This window comes from Podarcis tiliguerta (assembly GCF_965153285.1).
Source record: "Podarcis tiliguerta genome assembly, chromosome: 2".
NCBI classification, from domain to species: domain Eukaryota; kingdom Metazoa; phylum Chordata; class Lepidosauria; order Squamata; family Lacertidae; genus Podarcis; species Podarcis tiliguerta.
This window is the reverse complement of record NC_139535.1, coordinates 270,410-298,396: the sequence shown is the minus strand read 5'-3', so window position 1 is coordinate 298,396 and position 27,987 is coordinate 270,410. Positions and strand designations below refer to the sequence as shown.

General features: G+C 48.7%; 4 protein-coding genes across 14 annotated transcripts in view; 2 read left to right on the top strand and 2 right to left on the bottom strand.

Annotated features, from left to right (window-relative positions):
* LOC310670180 (uncharacterized protein) overlaps positions 1–27,987 on the top strand; it is a 99,386-nt gene that overhangs the window by 8,469 nt on the left and 62,930 nt on the right. The window contains exon 1 of one of the 4 annotated variants that reach the window (XM_083424999.1): positions 12,355–12,456. The exons of the other annotated variants lie outside the window; for them this stretch is intronic. The gene's annotated coding sequence lies outside the window, so the exon portion shown is untranslated. Of the gene's footprint in view, positions 1–12,354; positions 12,457–27,987 lie in introns of those variants that run through there. 4 annotated transcript variants of the gene reach the window in all.
* LOC310670133 (uncharacterized protein) overlaps positions 1–27,987 on the bottom strand; it is a 140,995-nt gene that overhangs the window by 67,023 nt on the left and 45,985 nt on the right. The gene's annotated exons all lie outside the window — the stretch shown is intronic.
* LOC310670420 (uncharacterized protein) overlaps positions 1–27,987 on the bottom strand; it is a gene marked incomplete at its 3' end in the record, with an annotated part of 164,634 nt that overhangs the window by 124,370 nt on the left and 12,277 nt on the right. The window lies entirely within an intron of this gene.
* On the top strand, positions 100–27,913 carry LOC310670201 (uncharacterized protein). Of its 5 annotated transcripts, none has more exons than XM_083425064.1 (3): positions 100–254; positions 15,330–15,503; positions 25,689–27,913. In XM_083425064.1, exons 1-3 carry the CDS (start codon positions 122–124, stop codon positions 27,731–27,733), a joined length of 2,352 nt encoding a protein of 783 aa, XP_083281190.1. In that variant the 5' UTR covers positions 100–121; the 3' UTR covers positions 27,734–27,913. The 5 variants fall into 5 exon arrangements, with proteins under 5 accessions (XP_083281190.1, XP_083281192.1, XP_083281193.1 ...); XM_083425065.1 differs by lacking the exon at positions 100–254 and adding an exon at positions 15,038–15,200; XM_083425066.1 differs by lacking the exon at positions 15,330–15,503.

Here is a 27,987-nt window from a genome sequence, read left to right as displayed (position 1 = left end):
CTTCTCCAGGGACAGGAGAATATCTAGGGCAGGAAATCCCTGCAGGGCCTCTGAGGCTCCCTTTGCTTCTTCCTCTCTCCCAGGACCCTCCAGCTTCTTTTGGCTCCTTGACTCAGGAAGGATGAAAGAGACGGATCCTGCAAAGCTAGCAAGGATGGAAGGGGGAAGATGGACGGTTGACCTGGTCAGGTTGTCTCCCGCATCCCTCCCCACAACCTCTGAGCGTTCCCCCCCAGGGACCTCCGAGAGATCTGGTGAGTCCCAGGGGAGGGGAGATGGGGACAAGGATGGATGGAGCCAGAGAGGAATTGGGGCTTGCTCAGCTAGGGGGTGGGGGGAGGCAGGCAGGCGGAGGGAGATGGAGAAGGGGAGCACCTTTTCGGGCTCCCCCACCTCCCTCCCTGCCTGCTCCTTTGTCCTCTGCAGGCAATTTGAGCTAGGAATAGATCACAGCTCCCCGCCCAATGCGATGTATTGGCAGCTAAAAATGTCTAGAACCAGTTCTGTGATCTGAATGCCCTGCCAATGTCAGACACTGATCCGTCGTGCAGCACTAGAACCCACGACTCTTTTTTTAAAAAATTGGTTTTTTAATTCTACCCCCCCCCTTGATATCTCTTCATCTATCAATCCATGGAGATATGTCTCTGGTTTATTTGTCATTGATATTTTCAACATCTATTTTAGTTCTTTGTGTACTACTATCTAAAATTTCTTAATTTCCTCACACCTCCACCACATATGTATTGTTGTTCCTATTTCTCCACCACATCTTCAACAGAGGTTGGATTTCAATTTGTATATCTTTGCCAGCTTAACTGGCGTTAAGTACCACCTATAGAACATCTTTACAAAATGTTCTTCAATTGTATATGAGGCAGTAAATTGTATATCCTCTCGCCAGAGTTTCTCCCATTGCTCTTGATAGATAGTACAGTGGTACCTCGCAAGACGAAAAACTCGCAAGACGGAAAACTCGCAAGACGAAAGAGTTTTTCGTTTTCTGAGTTGCTTCGCAAGTTGGATTTCCCTATGGGCTTGCTTCGCAAGACGAAACGTCTTGCGCCTTTTTTTTAAAACCGCCAATGCATTCCTACGGGAAACCGTCAATACACAGTGGTGCTTCGCAAGACGAAGAAACTCGTAGAACGAAAAAACTCGCAGAACGAATTAATTTCGTCTTGCGAGGCACCACTGTATGTCTGAGATCCTGAGACCATTTAATCATCATTTCTTTCACTTCTTCCTCCACCAATTCCCAGTGCAATAAAAGACTATAGGTTTTGGATAACAATTTCTTGTTATTCTGTATCACTGTGACTTTAAATTTCAAATCTTCTTTTGCAAATCCTTTCTTTTGATCCGAGTTGAATATGCTTCTAAGTTGTATATATTGCCATCTGTCAATTTAAATGTTGACCAACCAGATTGAGATAACTTCTGATGGGGAGCGTTCAGGTGAAGATGTTGCTGTTTGTTTCACAGACAAGGGGTGGACGTTGCTGAATCCTGACCAGAGAGCTTTGCATAAAGAAGTCAAGGAGGAGAATCTTGGGATCATGGACTCTCTCAGTAAGGATCCCTGTTGGATCATAATATAAGTTGTGATTGGAGATGGAGTGGATTCCATGATTGAGCCAGAACAAAATCTATCCCAGATAAAAGCCAAGAAATATCTCAGTTAATACCAGAAAACAAAAACAGTGAAACCTATAGTAAGGCCTCACATCTAATTCTCTTCAGTTCTTCCTCAATCACAAGCATTCATTAACATTGTTCAATAATCTGGAGCTCCCATTTCCTCCTGAGGCTCTAATTATCTTCTCTCTTCATTGCAGATGGTGAGGAATTAGAAGGGAAGAACAAGGGGGAGCACAAGAGAATCCACATAGCGGAGATGTCATATAAATATTCAGAGTGTGGAGAAAACATCCGTCAGAGCTCCCAGTCCACCTCCCATCAAAGAAAGAGTTTCGTTCAGAGGGATAGCCTCACTTCACACAAAAGGGGACAGAGCAGGGAGAAATTGCATCAGTGCTTAGAATGTGGAAAGAACTTCAGTCGGAAGGATCATCTCACTTCCCATCAAAGAGTTCATACTGGGGAGAAGCCCTATCAGTGCTTGCAATGTGGAAAGAGTTTCAATCAGAAGGGTCATCTCACTTTGCATCACAGAATTCATACAGGGGAGAAACCCTATCAGTGCTTGGAATGTGGGAAAAGCTTTCGTCTGAGTAGTGATCTCACTTCCCATCAAAGAATTCATACCGGGGAGAAACCCTATCAGTGCTTGGAGTGTGAAAAGAGCTTCAGTCAAAGCGCCCATCTCACTTCCCATCAAAGAATTCATACAGGGGAGAAACCCTATCAGTGCTTCGAATGTGGGGAAAGCTTCAGTTACAGTGCCAATCTCACTTCCCATCAAAGAATTCATACAGGGGAGAAACCCTATCAGTGCTTCGAATGTGGAAAGAGCTTCAATCGGAAGGATAGTCTCACTTTGCACCACAGAATTCATACAGGGGAGAAACCCTATCAGTGCTTGGAATGTGGAAAGAGCTTTCGTCACAGTGGTAAACTCACTTCCCATCAAAGAATTCATACAGGGGAGAAACCCTATCAGTGCTTCGAATGTGGAAAGAGCTTTCGTCTGAGTAGTGATCTCACTTCCCATCAAAGAATTCATACAGGGGAGAAAACCTATCAGTGCTTCGAATGTGGAAAGAGCTTTCGTGACAGTGGTAAACTCACTTCCCATCAAAGAATTCATACAGGGGAGAAACCCTATCAGTGCTTCGAATGTGGAAAGAGCTTTCGTCTGATTGGTGAACTCACTTCCCATCAAAGAATTCATACAGGGGAGAAACCCTATCAGTGCTTGGAATGTGGGAAGAGCTTCAGTCGAAAGGATAGTCTCACTTCTCATCAAAGAATTCATACAGGGGAGAAACCCTATGAGTGCTTGGAATGTGGAAAGAGCTTTCGTCTGAGTGGTGAACTCACTTCCCATCAAAGAATTCATACAGGGGAGAAACCCTATCAGTGCTTGGAATGTGGAAAGAGCTTTCGTCTGAGTAGTGATCTCACTTCCCATCAAAGAATTCATACAGGGGAGAAACCCTATCAGTGCTTGGAATGTGGGAAGAGCTTCAGTCGAAAGGATAGTCTCACTTCTCATCGAAGAAGTCATACAGGGGAGAAACCCTATCAGTGCTTCGAATGTGGAAAGAGCTTTCGTCACAGCGCCAATCTCACTCGCCATCGAAGAATTCATACAGGGGAGAAACCCTATCAGTGCTTTGAATGTGGAAAGAGCTTTCGTCAGAGTGGTAAACTCACTTCCCATCAAATAATTCACACAGGGGAGAAACCCTATCAGTGCTTCGAATGTGGAAAGAGCTTCAGTCAAAGCGCCAATCTCACTTCCCATGAAAGAATTCATACAGGGGAGAAACCCTATCAGTGCTTGCAATGTGGAAAGAGCTTCAGTCAAAGCACCAATCTCACTTCCCATCAAAGAATCCATACAAGAGAGAAAACGGTTTAGTGTTTGGAATGTGGGAAAAGATTCATTCATGGCCCACCAAATAATTCATACGGGGTTGAAAGCATATCAGCACATGGAATGTGTATAAAATTTCACTTGTTAAAAAGTCAGTTTAAGATCTCACACCAGGCTGAAGTATAGAATCATAGATTCAGAATCTAGTCCAACCCCTTCCAGAAATCTCATTTCAAGCATCCATGACAGGTGGCTATCCAACTTCTTCTTAAAACCCCCCAATGAAGGTCCACCCCCTTCAGAGAGAGTTCCTTTTTACTGTCAGCTCTTTCTATCAGAGAGAAAATATTAAAAAAGACTTTGGAGAAGACTTCCGGTGTGATGGCCTATGGCGGTTGGCTGCTTTCCCAGGACACCGGACCCTAGTCCTGCAATTAAACAAGGTGAATCTGGGGGTAATTATCAGAGTACAGCAGAAGTAGACTCTGGTTGGAATGCAGCCTCAAGAAGATAATAAGTCCACAGAGCGACGAGCTGACTCACGCAGCCATATCCTTCAGCAAAAGCCAGGTGCAAGGACCAGAGGGGAGGAGGAGGAGATATAGAAATCACTCCCATTCTCACACAATACATTAGGTAATCAGGCAATTAAAGGCACAGTGTCACACTATGAGATGAAAGAATGAAACACTGCAGTACTGACAGCTACTTCATGATTTGGCAAGCCGCATGGAGAAAGAGTCAATGAAATGGAATGCAAGTGAAACTTCATTAAAAAAAACTTGAGAATTTGATGTGTAATGGTGCGGTCCTTTGTGGAGGGCTCTAATTATTATTGGCAAGGTATCAGCTTGTTTGAAGATATGGAGAGACTTTGTTGAAATACAGTCTTACCAGAGAATGGGGCTGTAATTTCAACTGCGTCACACGCCATCTTCTCTCCCTTTTTTGTTATTGTTTGAGTCTAGATAGAGAGTAATTTGGCGCCCCGCCAAAGCTCTGGCAAGACTCCAGCTTCTCCTTCCGTCCAACTCTCTCAATAACGATCTGGCGTCCGGCCAAAGCCTTAGCCGATCATCAAAGCTCAAACTCCATTTCCTGCCATAGGAATACAGTGTATCCCAGTTGGAATCCATAAGTATAATCCCATTCTCTTTTATCTCCTCTTGCTTTTTATCAGTTTGTTAGCATTTGGAGGTGTGTGCGTGCTACGGAATCATTTATGTTGCAAACATGATATATATATAAAGAAAGAGTAAAGGCTCCCACCCCATACCATATTTTACATCGAAGGAAGTCTTTTTTGCAGTTTGAATTGTTTTTGCTTTGTATCAGTTTATGATCTTGTTCCTTCTGTTCCAGCACGTGTCTGTATATTAGTTCTAATTTCACTCAAATAAACAGAAGTACCTCTGCTTCTTAATGGCTGAGTAGGAGGGCTACCAATAGGCAAAGTGATTTTGCTGCCTCTCAGATTCCATGGTGGAGCAAGAGCCAGGTATCGAGACAATCTGCGAGTGAAGCTCACTTCCCCCTCGGGCCCTGGGGGGAGCTTGCAAGGACAATTACCCTCCAATCATCCTTGTTTATTCTTTGCTATCAATCTCTGCTGTCATGGGAGCAGCATCCATTAAGGCAGACCGGAACCAGAAGCCCCATTTCTAAACATCTCCATTGATTTCCATTTCATTTTTTTTGCTCCTCACCCCACTTCATAAGGCTGGCATGGTCTGCACAGTAATGACCTAGAGTAGATCCCATTGTACTCAGTGGGGTTTATGGACAGAACTTGGTGCAAAAAACAGTCACCACCCTGTCCCCAAGCCTGAAAACTGCAGCCCCAGAGTTCTTAACCTGAAGCACTATTTCTGGGTTAGCGGAGTCTGTAACCTGAAGCGTATGTAACCTGAAGCATATGTAACCCGAGGTACCACTGTACAAGATTAAATATGTTTTCGGCTGGGGATGCTAAAACGGCGCAAATGATGCCACATTAGAAAAAAAGGGGTCCCTCTCAAGGGGGGCTGCAGACAACCGACAGATTACAACTTTGGAATATTTCACACAGGAAACCACATCAGCTTGCATGGACTTTTGTCATATATGGATTTATAAAAGTGAAGGTGAATCTTTGATCTTTGTAAGCTTCCCTTAGGGCCCAGGGGGAGCAAGGTTGGATTCTAGAGAAACCGAACAAGTTGTTGTTCTTGTTTAGTCGTTCAGGCGTGTCCGACTGTTCGTGACCCCATGGACCAGAGCATGCCAGGCACTCCTGTCTTCCACTGCCACCCGCAGTTTGGTCAGATTCATGTTTGTAGCTTCGAGAACACTGTCCCACCATCTCGTCCTCTGCCGTCCCCTTCTCCTTGTGCCCTCCATCTTTCCCAGCATCAGGGTTTTTTCCAGGGAGTCTTCTCTTCTCATGAGGTGGCCAAAGTATTGGAGCCTCAGCTTCACGATCTGTCCTTCCAGTGAGCACTCAGGGATGATTTCCTGAAGAATGGATGCGTTTGATCTTCTTGCAGTCCATGGGACTCTCAAGAGTTTCCTCCAGCACCATAATTCAAAAGCGTCAATTCTTCGGCGATCAGCCTTCTTTATGGTCCAGCTCTCACTTCCATACATCACTACTGGGAAAACCATAGCTTTTACTATACGGACCTTTGTTGGCAAGGTGATGTCTCTACTTTTTAAAATGCTGTCTAGGTTTGTCATTGCTTTCCTCCCAAGAAGCAGGCGTCTCTTAATTTCGTGGCTGCTGTCACCATCTGCAGTGATCCTGGAGCCCAAGAAAGTAAAATCTATCACTGCCTCCATTTCTTCCCCTTCTATTTGCCAGGAGGTGATGGGACCAGTGGCCATGATCTTCATTTTTTTGATGTTGAGCTTCAGACCATATTTTGCGCTCTCCTCTTTCACCCTCAATAAAAGGTTCTTTAATTCCTCCTCACTTTCTGCCATCAAGGTTGTGTCATCTGCATATCTGAGGTTGTTGATATTTCTTCCAGCAATCTTAATTCCGGCTAGGGATTCATCCAGCCCAGCCTTTCGCATGATATTAACTATGAAATCTATCCCACGGTGTGGTCTCTTACAGAAGATTCTTCGGTTTGGGAAAATATCAGTCCATTAAAATACATTACACGTGTCTTAATTTTAACTAAACAAAGGAAAGCTGGAAGACAGCCCAGAGTCCTGGAAGGTAAGACGGTGGAACGAAATAGGGCCTTCTGAGGAGGGACTGCACCGAAAAAAATTGATGGACAAGAAGAAGAACAGAATTTTCATCTTGCATGTTAATTTACATGTAGATCTGTTAAATATGATGAAAGTTGCTTACCAGTGGCTGTCAAGATAAGATAAAGGATTAAGACTGGTATGATATTGGGAATAAATAAAAGAGGAATAAAAGTAGGAACAAGAACAAAAAATAAACCTCATCAATCTTTGACTTTTGTCTTCTGGGTTTCTCAGTTGTTATTCTGTCTCTCACAGCTACAATAAACCTACCATTAATCGTCGGAGGGCAAAAAAAACCAAACAAATTTAGCAGGGGATCACATACTTCCCCCCCTCATGCTAGATGTTTACACACACACACCTGGCTCTCGTTTGGAGGAGGAGTGAGAGATGGAGGCGCTTTACTTCTGGAATGGCATTTCCACGGCACCTCCTTTCCTCCCAGGAGCTCCTCCTTCCTCAGCCCTGCGAGGCTGGCCGCTTGCCTTTCACCCCCTTTCCAGCACTGCGTTGTTTGGTGTGGCAGCACCTGCCCTTTGGAACTCCCCACCTCTTGCAATAATAATAATAATAATAATAATAATAATAATAATAAAAATAATGAAATTTCTTATTTATACCCCGCCCATCTGGCTGAGTTTCCCCAGCCACTCTGGGCGGCTCCCAATCAAGTGTTAAAAACAATACAGCGTTACATATTAAAAACGTCCCTGAACTGCCTTAAGATGTCTTCTGAATGTCAGGTAGTTGTTTATCTCTTTGACATCTGATGGGAGGGCGTTCCACAGGGCAGGTGCCACTAACAAGAAGGCCCTCTGCCTGGTTCCCTGTAGCCTCACTTCTCTCAATGAGGGAACCGCCAGAAGGCCCTCGGCGCTGGATCTCAGTGTCTAGGCTGAACGATAGGGGTGGAGACGCTCCTTCAGATATACTGGACAGAGGCCGTTTAGGGCTATAAAGGTCAGCACCAACACTTTGAATTGTGCTTGGAAACGTACTGGGAGCCAATGCAGATCTCTCAGAACCGGTGTTATGTGGTCCCGGTGGCCACTCCCAGTCACCAGTCTAAACCCCCTCCCTTCCCACAAGGCCTTGGTTGCTGTGTGTAAGAGAAACCTGGTGGGCAAGCAGCGGCAAGGACAGGCCCATCTGCTTCCTCCAACCAGGTCTCTGTTACACATGCCAGGTCAAATCCTCCATCCACAATCAGGTCGTGGATGGCAGTGGTTTTATTCATCATTGACCTGGCATTGCACAGCAACACTTTCAGGTCATGTGGGTTTTCCTTGCTGATTCTTGTATCCTTCCGGTCAAGACCAGACCTGGAGGCCGGGGTAGTCCTCAAACAATGACTAAGCCTGCCTCCTCGGTAATGACATGGTCTGGTCTTAGCGTAACTCCTAGCGTAACAATTTACTTCCCGGTTCTGGTGGAAGCTCATGAGCTTGCTGCTGGTCGAGGTGGGCTTCTTGACGGCGCGACACCCAGAAACCAACGGGCAAGCAGAAAGAGCGAACAGTATACTCCAGCAATACCTACGCTGCTACGTCGGCGAGAGGCAGAACGATTGGGTAGAGAAACTAGCGTTGGCTGAATTTGCGTACAATAACGCTGAGCATGTATCCACGGGAATGAGCCCGTTCATGGCCAATGATGGGTGTCACCCCAGGGCCTTCCCGGGGAGGGGGAAGGAAGGATGGAGTGTACCTGCAGCAGAGCAGTTTGTGGAAGAAATGGAGGCCTTGGACCAGCAACTCAGGCTGAACTTGGAGCGGGCCAAGGAAGTTTACAAGAGGCAGGTGGACAAGCACAGTCGGGAGGGGGAGGCCATACGGGTGGGAGACCGAGTGTGGTTGTCAACCCAAGGGCTACCCCTAAAGGGAGGGTGCAAGAAGTTGCAACCAAGGAGGCTGGGACCTTTTGAGGTAACACAGCAGGTGAACCCTGTGGCATTCAAGCTCAAATTGCCTGACAGCATGAAGATACATCCGGTGTTCCATAGGTCCCTACTCTCACCGTACAGGGAGGGGCGGGAATTTCCGGGCCAGGAGGGAGGAGTCACCATCCACCCGCAGGTAGAGGAGAGGGAACACCACAACCAAGCCACGGAAATACTCGATTCAAGGTGGTGAGGACGCCAGGTGGAGTACTTGGTGCCTTGGGAGGGAGAACCCGAGTCAGAAAACACGTGGGTCCCTGCTGAAGCGGTCAAGGACGGGTATCTAGTGGAAGAATTCCACAGCCTGTTGCCAGATAAACCAAAACCACTAGCGAGATTCTGGGAGGAAGAATTTGGAACCACAGACGACGAAGAGGACTTTGTGGATTTTCCTGCCTCCGAAGAGGAGGGAGGGGAGGTGTCCGAGGGAGAAGAATCAGACGGGGAGGCTTACCCCGCGGGAAGGTATCGGAGCGGGTGGGAAGTGGGTTTTGAATCCTCAGAGGATGGCGACAGCTCCTTCAGGGGATTCCCCACATTGTCGGCCGAGGAAAGGGACGAGGTTGGATCAGAAGGTCAGGCCGGGGGGGGCGGGGGTCCTGGGGGGGGGGAGGTGGATGTCAGGGAACTGCCATCGGAGCTGGAGGTGGAGAGAAGGCTCCAGAGGGATGCCGGAGAGGGTCCCAGCAGGGAGAGAGGCAGCCCATCCGCTGGGGAAGGAAATCAGCGTAGCACCAGTGGAGAAGGGGGGCAGATGGGGGAATCGGAGAGGTGGCTCCAGGACTCCTCGCCGGAGACCAGCGGAGAGAGCACGGGTACTCCGCTGCCCACACCCAAGTCTGCGCAGAAGACTTCCGCGCAGGGAGACTAGGAGGAGACTGGGCGTCAAACAGCTTTTATGCTGGAAGAGGTTCAAGAAACGCCCACTGACGGATTCTGCCAGCGACTGAGGCAGCCACGAAACTGTCCAGACGGAGAGGGTTCAACCAGGTAACCTAGCCAGGAGTGGCGGCAACTTACGCACGAGTAACCCCTAGAACCATTACACTTTCTTTCCGGGAACTATGCCAGAGCAGGAGAAGGAAACATATCTGAACACTCTGAAACCCCCTTTGGTTTCTCACCCCCTTTTCCCGGGAACAGTCCAAAATAGTCCCAAGACAGGAACTTTCTGTTCATGCTCAGGAGACATGGGGCAGAACTTTTCAGAAGGAGGAGAAAGTGGAGGGAACTGGAGGGGGAATATATGCTCTGTGCAAATGGCTGTGAACTCGTGCTTGTTTGTGAGTTATCACACTTGCTCCTTCTACCAGTTCATGGATGGTAGAAATAAAGCTTTTTCTCCGAAACTATTCCTTGAGTGTCTGTTGACTCCCATTTTCCCTTTCCCGGGCGCAATATTTTTCCCACCCGAGGGCAAAGCCTCATACGGCTACAGGAGGACTGCAGCTGTTCTTCCTTGGGATCCAGATGCTGCCTTCCTTTTGGGGGGAGGGGGCTTTGGGTCAAGAAAATAAACCCCCTTCAGAGGGAGGGGTAAGTCCCATTTGTGCACAGAGGCTGCAGCCAGACGAGAACATTCCCACGTGGGGGGAGCACAGGGAGAAGAAAAGCCCGTCTGCATCTGCAGCAGCACAACTGGACCACTTCCTCTGTCCCAGATGCAACAACACATGTCCCTCCCCTATTCAGGCTAAACAAGTAGACAAACTAATGTGAAAGCAAATTTCAGGTGTATCCTCAGGAAATGCTAAAGCAAAGATAGAAGACTCCTTCTCCCGACTTTTTCGGACAAATGAGGAGGGATTATCAGTCACTGGGTAGCTTGCAGTACTAACAGAGGACATGGAACACATAACATCCTTTTTGGCTCACTAGTAAAATTCTGACCATCCTGATAGATACTGGTCAAACCTTCTGGAAAAATCCTAGCAGAGCGTCTGTGGGTTTGGATCAAGAAGAAATGGAAATGGGTGCTGTCTCCAAAGAGACTAGTTCTCTCCAGCTACCCTCAGCCTTTGGGAATCTGGTCCCAAGAGGAGCCAGAAGCTCCCCTCTGGAGTTCAGAAAGGGTCGATATTCCTGGTGCCCTGGAGCCTGCTCTTCCGCCAGGGAAGCGGGGCTGCGTCCCAAGCATGGAATGGGGAAGGACTCAGGGAAGGGAGCAGAAAGCGAGGGAAGCCTTAGGCCCCCATGTCTAGGAAGGGGAACATCGGCCTGAAGGGGAGCAGCTGCTTTGGGGCAAGAGCAGAGGCCATGTTGGGTCAGGGCAACTGGTCCTTCTATGTTTGGAGCGGGAGGAAGGGCCATCTTGGATGAGGGCAACTTGGTGCCTGTCTGTTATACATATCTCTCATCTACCTACCTACCTAGATCTAGATATCTACAGCCCTGGTTCTCGTTTGGAGGAGGAGTGAGAGACGGAGGCCCTTGGCTGACAGAAGGGCATTTCCCTCGCACCTCCTTTCCTCCCAGGAGCTCCTCCTTCCACAACAGCCCTGCCAGGCTGGCTCTGGCATGTCGCCCCCTTTCCAGCAGGCGAAGCGGCAGGGACCACACACTTCCTGGCCCTCCCAAAATGGAGGAGGCCTTTGACCCCAGAGGAGCCTCAGAGGAGCCTTGAGGGGGGCAGAGAGGGGCCGCTCGCCCCTTCCCAGACTTCTCCTCCAACCACTTACTAACCCTGTTGATTCAACTTAGGCCCCGCGGGGCTCTGGCACCCGGCACAGTTATTTCCAATGATCTCAAACCCTACAATGGATTGACAGGTATCTGACAGGCGTAGATGATCCCTTGTTTGGGCCTGTGATGGACAGCAGAGCCAGGCCAGTCAGCGGACTTAGTCCCTCAGAAATCTCCCCCTGGGGGGGGCTGGAGCCTCGCTCTGATTGGCTGCCAAGCCAGCGGGGGGCGGAGCCAGGCCTTTTGGCGGGAAAATGCAAGGCGCCTTTTCTGAGGGAGAGTCTGAGGGGAAACCTTGGAGGGGAAGGTGGGAGGAGAGGAAGAGGAGTCAGGCGGGAGTTCAAGGGGAGAAGCTGGGGGGAGGGAAGGGAGACCCCTGAGAAGGAGGGCTGAGGGGACCCCCTGGGTGTGGGGGGCGGACTGAGAGGGGGGAGGGAAGGGAGACCCCCAAGAAGGAGGGCTGAGGGGACCCCCTGGGTGTGGGGGGCGGACTGAGAGGGGGGGAGGGAAGGGAGACCCCTGAGAAGGAGGGCTGAGGGGACCCCCTGGGTGTGGGGGGCGGACTGAGAGGGGGGGAGGGAAGGAAGACCCCCAAGAAGGAGGGCTGAGGGGACCCCCTGGGTGTGGGGGGGAGGGAAGGAAGACCCCCAAGAAGGAGGGCTGAGGGGACCCCCTGGGTGTGGGGGGCGGACTGAGAGGGGGGAGGGAAGGGAGACCCCCAAGAAGGAGGGCTGAGGGGACCCCCTGGGTGTGGGGGGCGGACTGAGAGAGGGGGGAAGGAAGGGAGACCCCCGAGAAGGAGGGCTGAGGGGACCCCCTGGGTGTGGGGGGCGGGCAGAGAGGGGGGAAGGAAGGGAGACCCCCGAGAAGGAGGGCTGAGGGGACCCCCTGGGTGTGGGGGGCGGACGGAGAGGGGGGAGCAGCCAGCTCTCTGAGCTCAGCTTGCAAAGGGTTAAATCGAGCAGAGCTGGAGTCCTAGAGAGGACAGGAAGTAGACGACAGGGGGCGAGTCCTCCAGAGCAGAGTCCCCTCCCTCCCGGCCTCTCTTGTCTCCTCCCCGTGCTGCCTCGGTTTCCCTCCTGGGAAGAGTCCGGTGAGTCTCCTCTCTCTCTCTCTCTCCCCCCTTGGGGTGCCTGGGGGAGAAGGGGGTCCCAGGGCTGCAGGGGGAGCCCGACCCCCAAGTCTGGGAGCAGAGGGTCCTGCTGCCCCCTGGAAATGGGGGAGCCTCTCTGGGCTGGGCCAGGCCTGGGGCTCCTCCGGGAGCGAGAGGCTGAGCTGCTGCCCTGGGCTTGCCAGGCTGCCCTCCAGGAGGCAATGCAGGGGGGGGAGGAGGGGGCTCCGGGGGGGGGAGGATGGGGCTCCGGGGGGAGGAGGGGGCTGGGGGGGCAGGTCGGCAAACCTTTCCCCCTCGGACCCCGGAGGGAGCTTTCCAGGATGTATCTCTGCAGCTACTGCTGCTGCTGCTGGAAAAGAAGCCCCCAGCCTTGGGAGCCCCCAGGCCGCCCCCCCTTCCCAAAGGAGGAACCCCAGCCTGGTCTCCATGGCAGCATGCCATCTTTCCATGCAACTTGGCATGGCCAGCAACCCCGATGGGTTTCAAGGGAGGACGAGGCCCAGGCAAGGAGGAGGAGGGGGCTCTGGGGGGCTGTGCTCGGTCTCCCCAGTTGCAGCCCGGCCTGCTTCTATCCCCGCTGGCTGGAAGCACAGGCAGGGAAAGCTCTGGGGCTCGGATCCTGCTTGCCAGAAGAGGCGTCGCGTTGGGTGCCCCTGTGAGAACAGGATGCCGGACCAGGAACGTTCAGAACAATGCAAAGCCAAGTGAGGAATCCTGGTGAATACAAATAATCTGGGACTGGCAGAAAACGCAGCAACCTCGCAGGCCAGGCCACAGCCGCGGGACAGGGAATGAAGGAGAAACAATCAGTGCAGGAAAAGTTTATGACTATATATATTGGTCATTTATGAATAAGGTATAAAGGGAATTGAGATAATCTATATGGAACCCTATATGGGACGCGAGTGGCGCTGTGGGTTAAACCACAGAGCCTAGGACTTGCTGATCAGAAGGTCGGCGGTTCAAATCCCCGCGACGGGGTGAGCTCCCGTTGCTCGGTCCCTGCTCCTGCCAACCTAGCAGTTGGAAAGCACGTCAAAGTGCAAGTAGGTATTGCTCCGGCAGGAAGGTAAACGGTGTTTCCGTGCGCTGCTCTGGTTCGCCAGAAGCCGCTTAGTCCTGCTGGCCACATGACCCGGAAGCTGAACGCCGGCTCCCTCGGCCAATAAAGCGAGATGAGCGCCGCAACCCCAGAGTCAGCCATGACGACCTAATGGTCAGGGGTCCCTTTACCTTTATATGGAAGTGCTTTTGCCTTTTCGTGCTCCCTTGATGTTGGGCTTACAGCATGACAGGCATTTGATGTAAAATTTACATGGTCTAATTTCTAGACCAGGCTTTCTCAAACTCAACCCTCTGCGCCAAGGGACTCCCGCTGCTGCTGCTGCTGCTCCTGCTGGGTAGGTTGCGGCAGGACACCTGGGTCCCTCGCAGAGCACGGGAGGAGGAGAGCTCTGGGCCGGACACCTGGGTCCCCTCCGAGGGGGGGTTGAGGAAGCACGAGGCGGAGGTGGAGAGATTGCCCCCTTGGTAGCATTTCCTGCCCTTGCAACGCTGGGGGAAGGCAGAAACTCAGCAGGTGCAATGGGGGTGCAATTGGGAGAAGGGGGTCCCAGGGGGGCAGGGAGGGGGTGTGGGGGTCCCTGTTCAGATCATGCCTGATGGGGGGAGACCCCCAAGTCAGGGAGCGGAGGGTCCTCCCTTGTTCTCTCTGCCAAGCCAGGGAGGGTCCAGTTCGCAGGAGGTCTGCAGCTGTGCTCTTCCTTGGGATCCAGATGCTGCCTTCCTTTGGGGGGAGGGGGCTTGGGGTCAAGGAAATAAACCCCCTTCAAATTGAGGAAAATGTCCCATTTGTGCACAGAGGCTGAACATTCCCACGTGGGGGGAGCACAGGGAGAAGAGAAGCCCGTCTGCATCGGCAGCAGCACAACTGGACCACTTCCTCTGTCCCAGATGCAACAACACACGTCTCTCCCCTTTTCAGGCTAAACAAGTAGACGAACTAATGTGACAGCAAATTTCAGGTGTATCCTCAGGAAATGCTAAAGCAAAGATAGAAGACTCCTTCTCCCGACCTTTTTGGACAAATGAGGAGGGATTATCCGTCGCTTGGGGGCTTGTACTAAGAGGACGTAGAACGCATAAAATCCTTTTTGGTAAATTTCCCCTCTGGAGCTTTTAAAGGGTCTACATGCCTGGAGTTCTTCAGAACACGACAGATTTAGGACATGTGCAGGATCTGTACTTTGATGGCTTCCATGTCAGGGTTGGGACGACATTTCGTAACTGGAGACTTGTGGAGATGGTGTATAAGCAAAGGGAATATCTAAGGGGGAGCGGTGTATTAGTCTCAGGACATTTCAGAAATGTGGCATTGCCAGCTCCTCTGCTTCCACATACAGATTGGGTCCCCATGCAGCCCCAGACAGAGGCAAATATGGCCACAACACCTGCCTGGCTGGCGATGAGGGAGCTCCAAGAGCGTCAGCAGGGCTCTCCATACAAAGCACCTAGCATGGGGGCACATACAGGGAATGGCCCATGCTCTGAGGTTGCAGTTTTCAGGCTTAGGGACAGGAAGGTGACGGGTTTGGGCACCAAGTTCTGTCCATAAGCCCCACTGGGTTCAAGGGGATCTACTCTCAGGTCACTACTGGACAGACCCTGCCAGCCTTACGAAGTGGGGTGAGGAGTAAACAGGGGAAACTGCAAGCACTGGAGAGGTATAGAAATGGGGCTTCTGTTGGGAAGGGGCTGTCTCATTTGTGCATCTCCAGGGGCAGGAGAATATCTAGGGCAGGAGAATCCCTGCAGGGCCTCTGAGGCTCCCTTTGCTTCTTCCTCTCTCCCAGGACCCTCCAGCTTCTTTTGGCTCCTTGACTCCTCAGGAAGGATGAAGGAGACGGATCCTGCAAAGCTAGCAAGGATGGAAGGGGGAAGATGGACGGTTGACCTGATCAGATTGTCTCCTGCATCCCTCCCCACAACCTCTGAGCGTTCCCTCCCAGGGTCCTCTGAGATATCTGGTGAGTCCCAGGGGAGGGGAGATGGGGACGTGGAGGGATGGAGCCGGAGAGGAACTGGGGCTTGTTCAGCTGGGGGGGGGGGGAGGCAGGCGGAGGGAGATGGAGAAGGGGAGCACCTTTTCGGGCTCCCCCACCTCCCTGCCTGTGCCTTTGTCATCTGCAGGCAATTTGAGCTAGGAATAGATCACAGCTCCCCGCCCAACGCGATGTATTGGCAGCTCAAAATGTCTAAAACCAGTTCTGTGATCTGGATGCCTTACCAATGCCAGACACTGATCCGTCGCGCAGCACTAGAACCCACGACTCTTTTTAAAAAAAATTGGTTTCCACATATTGCATTACAATAGAGATGTACCAAAGCCAACACCATTTCCTCCCCATCCCCCCCCCACATTTACATTTCTATTTCCTCAATCCATCGTATTATCCTTTCCTCTATCCTCCCACTTCCCTCCGCCCCATCGCGCAGCACTAGAAGCCACGAGTCTTTAAAGGAACCTGATCCTGCTTTGCAGATTGAACGCAGATGAGGCCTCCATGTATTACCGTATTTTTCGCCCCATAGGACGCACCGGCCCATAGGACGCACCATGTTTTTTGGGGGGGGAATAAAGAAAAAAAATTTATTTCCCCCTCAGGCGCTTGTGGGGCCAGGAGCGGGGAGAAGCGCTTTTCTCCCCACCGCCAGCCTTCACATCAGGTCCGGGGACAGGGGGAAGATGCGCCACGCCTCCCCACTGTCCCCGGAGCTTGCGGGGCAGGCAGCGGGGAGAAGCGCTCTTCTCCCCGCCGCCAGCCTTCACGTCAGGTCCGGGGACAGGGGGAAGACGCGACGCGCCTCCCAGCTGTCCCCGGAGCTTGTGGGGCAGGCAGCGGGGAGAAGCGCTCTTCTCCCCGCCGCCAGCCTTCACATCAGGTCCGGGGACAGGGGGAAGATGCGCTGCGCCTCCCCACTGTCCCCGCAGCTTGTGGGGCAGGCAGCGGGGAGAAGCGCTTTTCTCCCCGCCGCCAGCCTTCACGTCAGGTCCGGGGACAGGGGGAAGACGCGCCGCGCCTCCCCACTGTCCCCGGAGCTTGTGGGGCAGGCAGCGGGGAGAAGCGCTTTTCTCCCCGCCGCCAGCCTTCACGTCAGGTCCGGGGACAGGGGGAAGACGCGCCGCGCCTCCCCACTGTCCCCTGAGCTTGCGGGCAGGCAGCGGGGAGAAGCGCTCTTCTCCCCTCCGCCTGCATGCAGAACAGGTCCGCGGACAGCGGGAAGACGCGCCGCGCCTCCCCCCTGTCCCCGGAGCTTGCGGGGCAGGCAGCGGGGAGAAGCGCTCTTCTCCCCGCCGCCAGCCTTCACGTTAGGTCCGGGGACAGGGGGAAGACGCGCCGCGCCTCCTCGCTGTCCCCGGAGCTTGCGGGGCTGGCGGCGGGGAGAAGCACGCATCTCCCCACCGTCAGCCTCTAAACCACATAGGGAGACAGCGGGATGGCGGCGTTCCGCCTCCCTGCTGTCCCCCGACCTTGTGGGGCTGGCGCTGCGGCTCTCCTGAAGCCTGGAGAGTGAGAGGGGTTGGTGCGCACCGACCCCTCTCGCTCTCCAGGCTTCAGCGAAAGCCTGCATTCGCCCCATAGGACGCACCCAGATTTCCCCTTCATTTTTGGAGGGGAAAAAGTGCGTCCTATAGGGCGAAAAATACAGTATTTTTTTCTTTTCTTATTGGAATAACTTTTTATTTGCTTTTAAAAACAAGGAACATAGGAATAATAAAGCATGGAGACCAAGTCTTCTCATGTCATTTCTATGTAAAATAGCAGAATAAATTTGCCGGAATATCTATAACATATAGTTCATCATTAGTGGTCAGTGTATGAGTTCTGGGTCCATGAATTGCTTTCAACTGAAAGAAAAAGGGGAAACAGGAGAGAACAGAGAACATTCAACATCGCAGAGCCAAATGCCTAGACTGGAGCTCTTGTGGCCGTTGTGCTTAGATTAAGTGAGCAATAGTCATTTCTCCTCTTCGGTTACCAATGAAACAACACAGAGTTGGTCTCCTCATGAAAATGGGAGTGACGAGGCCTGCTCGTCTTTTGGAATGAGGCAGCCTTACACCAAGATAGCTTGAAAAGATCTCACACACCAAGATGGATTTTGAAGGGCTCTCTCACAGCCTCCAAAGCTGCTGCCTGCCTTTATTGTAGAGTTCAGCAGAAACATACAACAATGTATCGGAAACTAAGAAAGTACAGTACATCACACCACCTCAGACCATGTTACGTGGACCAATCACTGAAGGGCATGAGCTGTTCATGCGTTGTCCATGCTCTTAAGCAGTGTCTTGCTTTGCCCTGTAATAAACTTTCTTTCCATGCCAGTATGCATAAGCAACCATTTTCCTACATGGGAGGGAGGGGGTTCAAAGTGAAGAAAGAGATTTACATATACATTTAAATTTAGACCAACCAGATTGAGATAACTTCTGATGGGGAGCGTTCAGGTGAAGATGTTGCTGTTTGTTTCACAGACGAGGCGTGGACGTTGCTGGATCCTGACCAGAGAGCTCAGCATAAATAATAATAATAATAATAATAATAATAATAATAATAATAATAATAATAATAATAATTTATTATTTATACCCCGTCCATCTGGCTGGGCTTCCCCAGCCACTCTGGGCAGCATCCAAAATTTTTTTTAAAATACTGTACTACATCAAACATTAAAAGCCTCCCTAAACAGGGCCGCCTTCCGATGTCTTCTAAAAGTCTGGTAGTTGTTTATCTCTTTGACATCTGGTGGGAGGGCATTCCACAGGGAGGGCGCCACGACCGAGAAGGCCCTCTGCCTGGTTCCCTGTAGCCTCACTTCTCGCAATGAGGGAACCGCCAGAAGGCTCTCGGTGCTGGACCTCAGCGTCCGGGTAGAACCAAGCGGGAGATAACCAGAGCATGCACCACTCTGGCAAGACAGTACACGGGCAGGGAGGGTTTCAGCCTGCCTACCAGATGGAGCTGGTAAACAGCTGCCCTGGACACATATTTGACCTGCGCCTCCATGGACAGCTGTGAGTCCAGAATGCCTCCCAGGCTGCGCACCTGGTCCTTCAGGGGCACAGTTACCCCATTCAGGACCAGGGAGTCCTCCATACTAGCCCGCCCCTATCCCCCCAAAACAGTACTTCTGCCTTGTCAGGATTCAATCTCAATCTGTTAGCCACCATCCATCCACCAACCAACTGCCTCCAGGCACTCACACAGGACCTTCACCGCTTTCACTGGTTCTGATTTAAAAGAGAGGTAGAGCTGGGTATCATCCGCATACTGATGAACACCCAGCCCAAACCCCCTGATGATCTCTCCCAGCGGCTGCATGTAGATTTTGAAAAGCATGGGGGGTTAAGGACAGAACCCTGAGGCACCCCACAGGTGAGAGCCCAGGGGTCTGAACACTCATCCCCCACCACCATTTTCTGAACACGGCCCAGGAGGAAGGAGCGGAAACACTGTATGACAGTGCCCCCAGCTCCCAGCCCCTCAAGACAGTCCATAAGGATGTTATGGTCGATGGTATCAAACGCCGCTGAGAGGTCCAGCAGAACTAGGAAACAGCTCTCACCTTTGTCTCTAGCCCGCCGGAGATCATCAACCAGTGCGGCCAAGGCAGTTTCAGTCCCGTGATGAGGCCTGAATCCCGACTAGAAGGGATCCAAATGGTCCGCTTCTTCCAGGCGTGCCTGGAGTTGTTCAGCAACCACTCGCTCAATCACCTTGCCCAAGAATGGAAGATTTGAGACTGGGCGATAGTTGGCCATTGTGGCCGCATCTAAAGATGGTTTTTTAAGAAGCGGTTTAATAACCGCCTCTTTCAGCGGGTCTGGGAAGGCTCCCTCACGGAGGGAAGCATTCACCACCCCACGAAGCCCATCGCCCAGTCCTTCCCGGCTAGCTTTTATAAGCCAGGATGGGCAAGGATCAAGGTGAGTGGCAAGAGCAGGGCCCTCAGGCACTCACCCAGGGGAGTCCTCCTGGGCAGCAGAGCAGTCCTTTTGAGGCTTGAGGCCCCGCCCCGGGCCAGGTGGTGAGTGGCAAGAGCAGGGCCCTCAGGCACTCACCCAGGGGAGTCCTCCTGGGCAGCAGAGGTCATGTGGGTATCCCTTGCTGAGCCTAGTATCCATCCGGTCAGGACCAGACCTGGAGGCAGGGATAGTCCTCAGAAAACGACTAAACCTGCCTCCTCTGTAATGACAAGGTCTGGTCTTAGCGTAACTCCTCCTCCTACCCGTGATCACTGAGATCGGTTGTCCCAGTGCATCCACCCCGTGGAACATGCCCCAGCCATTTTGTTGGCTGGGACCCACTCCCCGGCAGCCCTGACCCCTCCCCTTACAAACAAAATAAAACCTTTAAAAAAAACACCCAAATCAAACAAATTCCCAGGCCCAACCAAACATCCACCCCACTACCACCCCCCACATACAAAAAATTCAAAATAAAATTTTTAAAACATTTTAAAAAGAACTCTGCGCCCCCCCCCCCCCGAGTCCTCCTGGACAGCAGCAGCAGTAACAGCAACCGTAGTTGTGAGGCCTGTCAGGCCCCGCCCCGGGCCAGGTGGTGAGTGGCAAGAGCAGGGCCCTCAGGCACTCACCCAGGGGAGGTCAAGGAGAAGTCAAGGAGGAGAATCGTGGGATCATGGACTCTCTCAGTAAGGATCCCTGTTGGATCATAACATGTGGTGATTGGAGATGGAGTGGATTCCATGATTGAGCCACAAAAATATCCATCCCAGATAAAAGCCAAGAAATATCTCAGTTAATACCAGGAAACAAAAACAGTGAAAACTATAGTAAGGCCTCACATCTAATTCTCTTCAGTTCTTCCTCTATCACAAGCATTCATTAACATTGTTCAATAATCTGGAGCTCCCATTTCCTCCATATATATATATATATATATATATATATATATATATATATATTATTAGGTTTTACAATAAATGAACAGAAAAAAGAACACATCACAACTAAGCAAACAGAACAAAAATGAAAATACAACAACATGCAAACACCATACAACAAAAAATATTAAAAATAAAAATAAAAAAATATTAAAAACAATTGTTATCTCCTTAGATTCTTTACATTAACTTGTTTCTGCGACTTCCCCAGACCTTCCCTCTCTGTATTCCAGATCGTATATTCTGTCAGCAAATTCCTTCCCTCTGTCATATTTTGATTTCATCATTAACTTAGTATCTTAATGTAGTAACATTTCCATATATCTTAAAACTTATTAACCTTTCTGAATCTTTAAATTTTTATACTAATAGTCTTTTAGGTTCAATCTGGTGTCATCAAACATTCATTATCTTATAGTGTTTCTGTAGATAGTCTTTAAACTTCCTCCAGTCTTCCTTCACCGTCTCTTCTCCCTGGTCTCTGATTCTGCCAGTCATTTCTGCTGATTCCATATAGTCGATAACTTTCATCTGCCATTCTTCCAGCGTGGGTAGTTCTTGTGCCTTCCAATACTGTGCGATAAGTATTCTTGCTGCTGTTGTAGCGTACATAAAGAATGTCCTATCCTTCACATGAACCTGTTGGTTGACCATGCCCAGGAGAAAGGCTTCTGGTTTCTTCGGAAATGTGTATTTAAACACTTTTTTCAGTTCATTGTAAATCATCTCCCAGAAGGTCTTAATCCTTGGGCACGTCCACCAAAGGTGGAAAAATGTACCTTCAGTTTCTTTACATTTCCAACATTTATTATCGGGCATATGGTAAATTTTTGCTAGCTTGACTGGTGTCATGTACCATCTGTATATCATTTTCATTATATTCTCTCTTGCCAAGATTATCCGAAGCTTTGGGCTGGGCTGTCACCAATATGCTGATGACACTCAGCTCTATCGGCTGATGGATGGGCACACCGACTCGGCCCCGAACACACTGACCAGATGTTTGGAAGCTGTGGCTGGATGGTTTCGTGGGAGCCGATTGAAACTAAATCCTTCGAAGACAGAGGTCCTATGGCTAGGTCGGGATGGCATGGGGATGAGGGACCAACTCCCTTCTCTTGCGGGGGCCCAATTAGTGCCATTGCCTTCCGTTAAGAGTTTGGGTGTAATCCTTGACGCCTCCCTTTCCATGGAGGCGCAAGTTACAGCAACAGCCAAGGTGACATTTTTCCACCTTCGCCGCATCAAGCAGTTGGTCCCTTACCTTTCCCGCCCTGACCTGGCCACAGTGATCCATGCGACGGTCATCTCCAGGCTTGACTACTGAAATTTGCTCTACGCGGGGCTGCCCTTGAAGCTTTCCCAGAAACTCCAGTGGGTGCAGAATGCTGCAGCGAGGCTCCTCATGGGGTCTCTGCCATGGGAGCATATTCACCCAGTGCTTTTCAAGCTGCACTGGCTCCCGGTGGAGTACAGGGTCAGATTTAAGGTGCTGCTTTTGACCTTTAAAGCCCTTCACGGCCTAGGACCCTCGTACCTACGGGACCGCCTCTCCCGGTATGCCCCACGGAGAGCCTCAAGGTCCATAAATAACAACACCCTAGTGGTCCCAGGCCCTAAGGAAGTTAGATTGGCTTCAACCAGAGCCAGGGCCTTTTCAACTCTGGCCCCGGCCTGGTGGAATGCTCTGCCTCATGAGACCAGGGCCCTGCAGGATCTGATTTCTTTCCGCAGGGCCTGTAAGACAGAGTTGTTCCGCCTGGCCTTTGGCTTGGAGCCAATTTGATTCCCTCCCTCCCTCTCTTTCTTTTTTCTTTTCCTTCTCCTCCTGCAATGAGGCTACATTTTAATATTTTAATGTTCCATTATTTTAATGTTGTATTTTACTTTTGTTTTTAAGTTGTAATCATTCATCTTGTTTTTATTATTGCTTGTAAGCCGCTCTGAGCCCGGCCTTGGCTGGGGAGGGTGGGGTATAAATAAAAAATTATTATTATTATTATTATTAAGGCATTACATGCCGTGAATATCATACCAGTGGTCCATAACCGTTCCCAGTCAGCTAGCATTATATTGTGACCAACATCTTGTGCCCACTTAATCATTACTGATTTCACTTCCTCATCCTGTGTGTTCCATTTCAGCAGCAAGTTATACATTCTTGACAATATCTTAGTTTTGGGTTCTAACAGTTCTGTTTCCAATTTTGATTTTTCCACCTGGAAGCCAATTTTTCTATCCAATTTAAATGCCTCCATTATCTGATGGTAATGAAGCCAATCACGGACTTTGCTTTTTAATTTATCAAAACTCTGTAGTTTCAGCTTATCTCCATCCTGTTCCAGAATCTCCCAATATTTTGGCCAATTGGCCTCCATATTGAGTTTTTTTAATGCTTTTGCTTCCATGGAGACAACCACCTTGGAGTCGGATTTTCAAAAAAATCTTTGTATCTGACCCAAACATTAAACAGAGCTTTCCTGACAATGTGAATTTTGAACATTCTGTGCACTTTGACCTTAACATACCATAGATATGCATGCCAACCGAATACATTATTGAATCCTTCTAGATCCAGTATATCTGTATTTTCAAGAAGTAGCCATTCTTTCAGCCAGCAAAAAGCTGCTGCTTCATAGTAAAGTTTCAAGTCTGGCAGGGCAAAGCCTTCTCTGTTAATAATTTAAATTTTATCCTTGGCTTTTTGCCCTGCCAGACAAATCTAGATATGTCTTTCTGCCACTTCTTGAAACAATCAATTTTATCGATGATCTGTAATGTCTGGAATAGAAATAGCATTCTTGGCAATACATTCATTCATCTTTATCACAGCAATACGACCCAATAGAGAGAGTTTCAAGTTAGACCATATTTCTAGATCTTTCTTTATCTTCGTCCAACATTTATCATAGTTATCTTTATATAAGTTCCCATTTTTTGAGGTCATAGTAATTCCCAAATATTTCACTTTTTTCACCACTGTCAAACCTGTCTCGTTCTGAAACCTACCTTTCTCAATTTCTGTTAGATTTTTTGTCAAAACCTTGGTTTTTGTTTTGTTTAATTTAAAACCTGCTAATCGTCCAAACTCTTGAATCAGTTCTAAAACTCTTTTCACACTAGATTCTGGCTCCTGTAATGTCAAAACCAAATCATCTGCAAATGCTCTTAATTTATATTGTTTAGCTCCGACCTGTATCCCTCTTACCATCTGGTCCTTTCTAATCATGTTCAACAGCACCTCTAGGACTGATATAAAAAGCAAAGGGGAGATAGGGCAACCTTGCCGTGTTCCTTTTTCTATTCTGAACTCCTCAGTCACAACGTTATTAACAATTAGTTTAGCTTTTTGTTCAGAATAGATTGCACCTATACCATTTTCAAATTCTTGGCCTACCCCCATACCTTGGAGATTCTTCTTCATAAAGCTCCAAGAAATATTGTCAAAGGCTTTCTCCGCATCCACAAATATCAAAACTGCTTTTGTATTTATCTTTTCCTGTAAAAGTTCCAAAATATCTATTATATTCCTCACATTGTCTGATAGATGCCTTCCTGGTAGAAAGCCTGCTTGGTCCTTGTGAATCTCCTCTACTAGAACTTTCTTCAATCTTCTAGCCAAAATGTCTGCAAAAATTTTGTAATCCACATTAAGCAATGATATAGGGCGGTAGTTCTTAAGTTGATGTTTTTCAGATTCTATCTTTGGTATAAGTGTGACAAAAGCTTCTTTCCACGTTTCTGGTGCTCTTTTCCCCTGGAGTATGTCATTACAAACTTCCTTCAAAGGCTGAATTAACCAGTCTTTCAGTGATTTGTAATATCTTGAAGTCAGCCCATCAGGTCCTGGGGCCTTGCCCAATTGCATGTTTTGAATGGCACTCTCAACCTCTTGTTCTGTTATCCTGTAGCTCAGTTTCAATCTACTTTCTTGGGATATTTTCGGTAGCCCATTCACTTTCAGGAATTCCTCTATGTCTACTTCCTTCTGTGGTTGTTGAGAATAGAGCTGTTTAAAATATTTTTGAAAAGCACTCCTAATTTCAACTGGATTCTGTATAATTCTTCCCTCCACTTCCAAATTTGTTATTGTATTCATTTTCTGTCTCTTCTTAATTTGCCATGCCAATAACTTTCCGCATTTGTTTGCAGATTCAAATGTTCTTTGTCTCATTTGTCTGATCTTCCATTCAATCTCTTGATTTATCATTTGCATGTACTGTACTTGATATAACTTTATCTCTCTTAAAATTTCTTGTGATTTTGGTTTTATTCTCAGTCTTTTTTCGCCTTCCTTAATCTTTTCCAATATCTTTTCTCTTTTTTCTTGATGTATTCTCTTCTTGAGTGCGTTCTGTTGTATCAGAAATCCTCTCATGACAGCTTTACTTGCGTCCCAAATGGTTCTTTTCTCCACCGTGGTGTTCAGATTTATCTCAAAATAGTCTTTCAAGGTTTTCTGGGCTTTCTTAGTTATTTCCTCATCTCTAAACAGAGAGTCATTCATCCTCCATCTAAAGGAACCAGTTGGTTGTAGGTTCATTACCATCTTTACTGCATTATGGTCGGAGCAGGTCTTTGGGCAGATTTCCACTTTTTTTGTCTTCGGTGCCAGTCCTCTAGTGATCCATCTTTGGTGACTACCTGCCGCTGTGCCTTGTCCATATTTGTTGAAACGACTCCATTCATGTCTCCCATCAAAATCACATTGTACTCCAAATAGTCCATTAATGTCTCATGCAACTTTTTGAAAAAATCCGATTTTCCTTCATTTGGTGCATATACACCCACTATCAAATATTTCTGTTCATGGTATTGGATTTCAGTTGCCAAGTATCTTCCTTGCTCATCCTTGAAAATAAATTTTGGTGACAGGCTCTCCTTAGCATAAATTACTACTCCTCTTTTTTTAACTTTGTCAGATGAGATGAATTCTTGACCCAATCTTTTATTAATTAAAATTTTCCTGTGGAGCCTAGTCACATGTGTTTCCTGCAAACAAATCAAGTCCAATTGTTCTTTTTTTAGAATATGAAAGATCGATTTCCTCTTTCGAACCGAATTTAGACCATTACAATTCCAACTCAAAAGTTGCAGAGACATGATGTATTTTTTTTCAATTGTAATCCTCCAGACGCACCCAACGTTTTCTCCTCTTCCGGTCCCGGTGGTGTCTTTTTGTCCAGGTTCATGGAGCTCCCATTTCCTCCTGAGGCTCTAATTAGCTTCTCTCTTCATTGCAGATGGTGATGAATCAGAAGGGAAGAACAAGGGGGAGCACAACAGAATCCACATAGCGGAGAAATCATATAAATATTCAGAGTGTGGAGAGAAGATCCGTCAGAGTTCCCAGTCCACCTCCCATCAAAGAAAGAGCTTCATTCGAAGGAATAGCCTCACCTCACACGAAACACCACAGAGTAGGGAGAAATTGTATCAGTGCAGAGAATGTGGAAAGAGCTTCAATCAAAAGGGTAATCTCACTTTGCATCAAAGAGTTCATACAGGGGAGAAACCATATAATTGCTTGGAATGTGGAAAGAGCTTCAGTCACTGGGGGAATCTCACTACCCATCAAAGAGTTCATACAGGGGAGAAACCGTATCAGTGCTTGGAATGTGGGAAGAACTTTAGTCACCGCCAGAATCTCGCTTCTCATCAAAGAATTCATACAGGGGAGAAACCGTATCAGTGCTTGGAATGTGGAAAGAGCTTCAATCGGAAGGGTCACCTCATTTCCCATCACAAAATTCATACAGGAGAGAAACCCTATCAGTGCTTGGAATGTGGGAAGCGCTTCAGTCAGGAGGGGAATCTCACTTCTCATCAAAGAATTCATACAGGGGAAAAACCCTATCAGTGCTTGGAATGTGGAAAGAGCTTTCGTCTGAGTGGTGATCTCACTTCCCATCAAAGAATTCATACAGGGGAGAAACCCTATCAGTGCTTGGAATGTGGAAAGAGCTTCAGTAAGTGGGTGAATCTCAATTTTCATCAAAGAAGTCATACAGGGGAGAAACCCTATCAGTGCTTGGATTGTGGAAAGGGCTTTAGTCGGAAGGAAAGTCTTACTACCCATCAAAGAATTCATACAGGGGAGAAACCCTATCAGTGCTTGGAATGTGGAAAGAGCTTTCGTCTGAGTGGTGAACTCACTTCCCATAAAAGAATTCATACAGGGGAGAAACCCTATCAGTGCGTGGAATGTGGAAAGAGCTTTCGTCTGAGTGGTGATCTCACTTCCCATCAAAGAATTCATACAGGGGAGAAACCCTATCACTGCTTGGAATGTGGAAAGAGATTTCGTCTGAGTAGTGATCTCACTTCCCATCAAAGAATTCATACAGGGGAGAAACCCTATCAGTGCTTCGAATGTGGGAAAAGCTTCCGGGAGCGGATGAAGCTCACTTTGCATCAAAGAACTCATACAGGGGAGAAACCCTATCAGTGCTTGGAATGTGGAAAGAGCTTCAGTCAAAGTGCCACACTCTCTTCCCATCAAAGAATTCATACAGGGGAGAAACCCTATCAGTGCTCAGAATGTGGGAAGCGCTTCAGTCAGGAGGGGAATCTCACTTCTCATCAAAGAATTCATACAGGGGAAAAACCCTATCAGTGCTTCGAATGTGGAAAGAGCTTCAGTCGGAAGGATAGTCTCACTTCCCATCAAAGAATTCATACAGGGGAGAAACCCTATCAGTGCTTGCAATGTGGGAAAAGCTTCCGGGAGGGCCCCAAGCTCACTTCCCATCAAAGAATTCATACAGGGGAGAAACCCTATCAGTGCTTGGAATGTGGAAAGAGCTTCAGTCAAAGTGCCAATCTCACTTCCCATCAAAGAATTCATACAGGGGAGAAACCCTATCAGTGCTTGCAATGTGGGAAAAGCTTCAGTCACAGCGCCAATCTCACTTCCCATCAAAGAATTCATACAGGGGAGAAACCCTATCAGTGCTTGGAGTGTGAAAAGAGCTTTTGTCTGAGTAGTGAACTCACTTCCCATCAAAGAATTCATACAGGGGAGAAACCCTATCAGTGCTTCGAATGTGGGAAAAACTTCACTCGTAGCACCAATCTCACTTCTCATCAAAGAATTCATACGGGGGAGAAACCCTATCAGTGTTTCGAATGTGGAAAGAGCTTTCGTCTGAGTGGTGAACTCACTTCCCATCAAAGAATTCATACAGGGGAGAAACCCTATCAGTGCTTGCAATGTGGAAAGAGCTTCAGTCACAGCGCCAATCTCACTTCCCATCAAAGAATTCATACAAGAGAGAAAACGGTTTAGTGTTTGGAATGTGGGAAAAGATTCATTCATGGCCCACCAAATAATTCATACAGGGTTGAAAGCATATCAGCACATGGAATGTGTATAAAATTTCACTTGTTAAAAAGTCAGTTTAAGATCTCACACCAGGGTGAAGTATAGAATCATAGATTCAGAATCTAGTCCAACCCCTTCCAGAAATCTCAGTTCAAGCATCCATGACAGGGTTCTTCTTAAAACCCCCCAATGAAGGTCCACCCCCTTCAGAGAGAGTT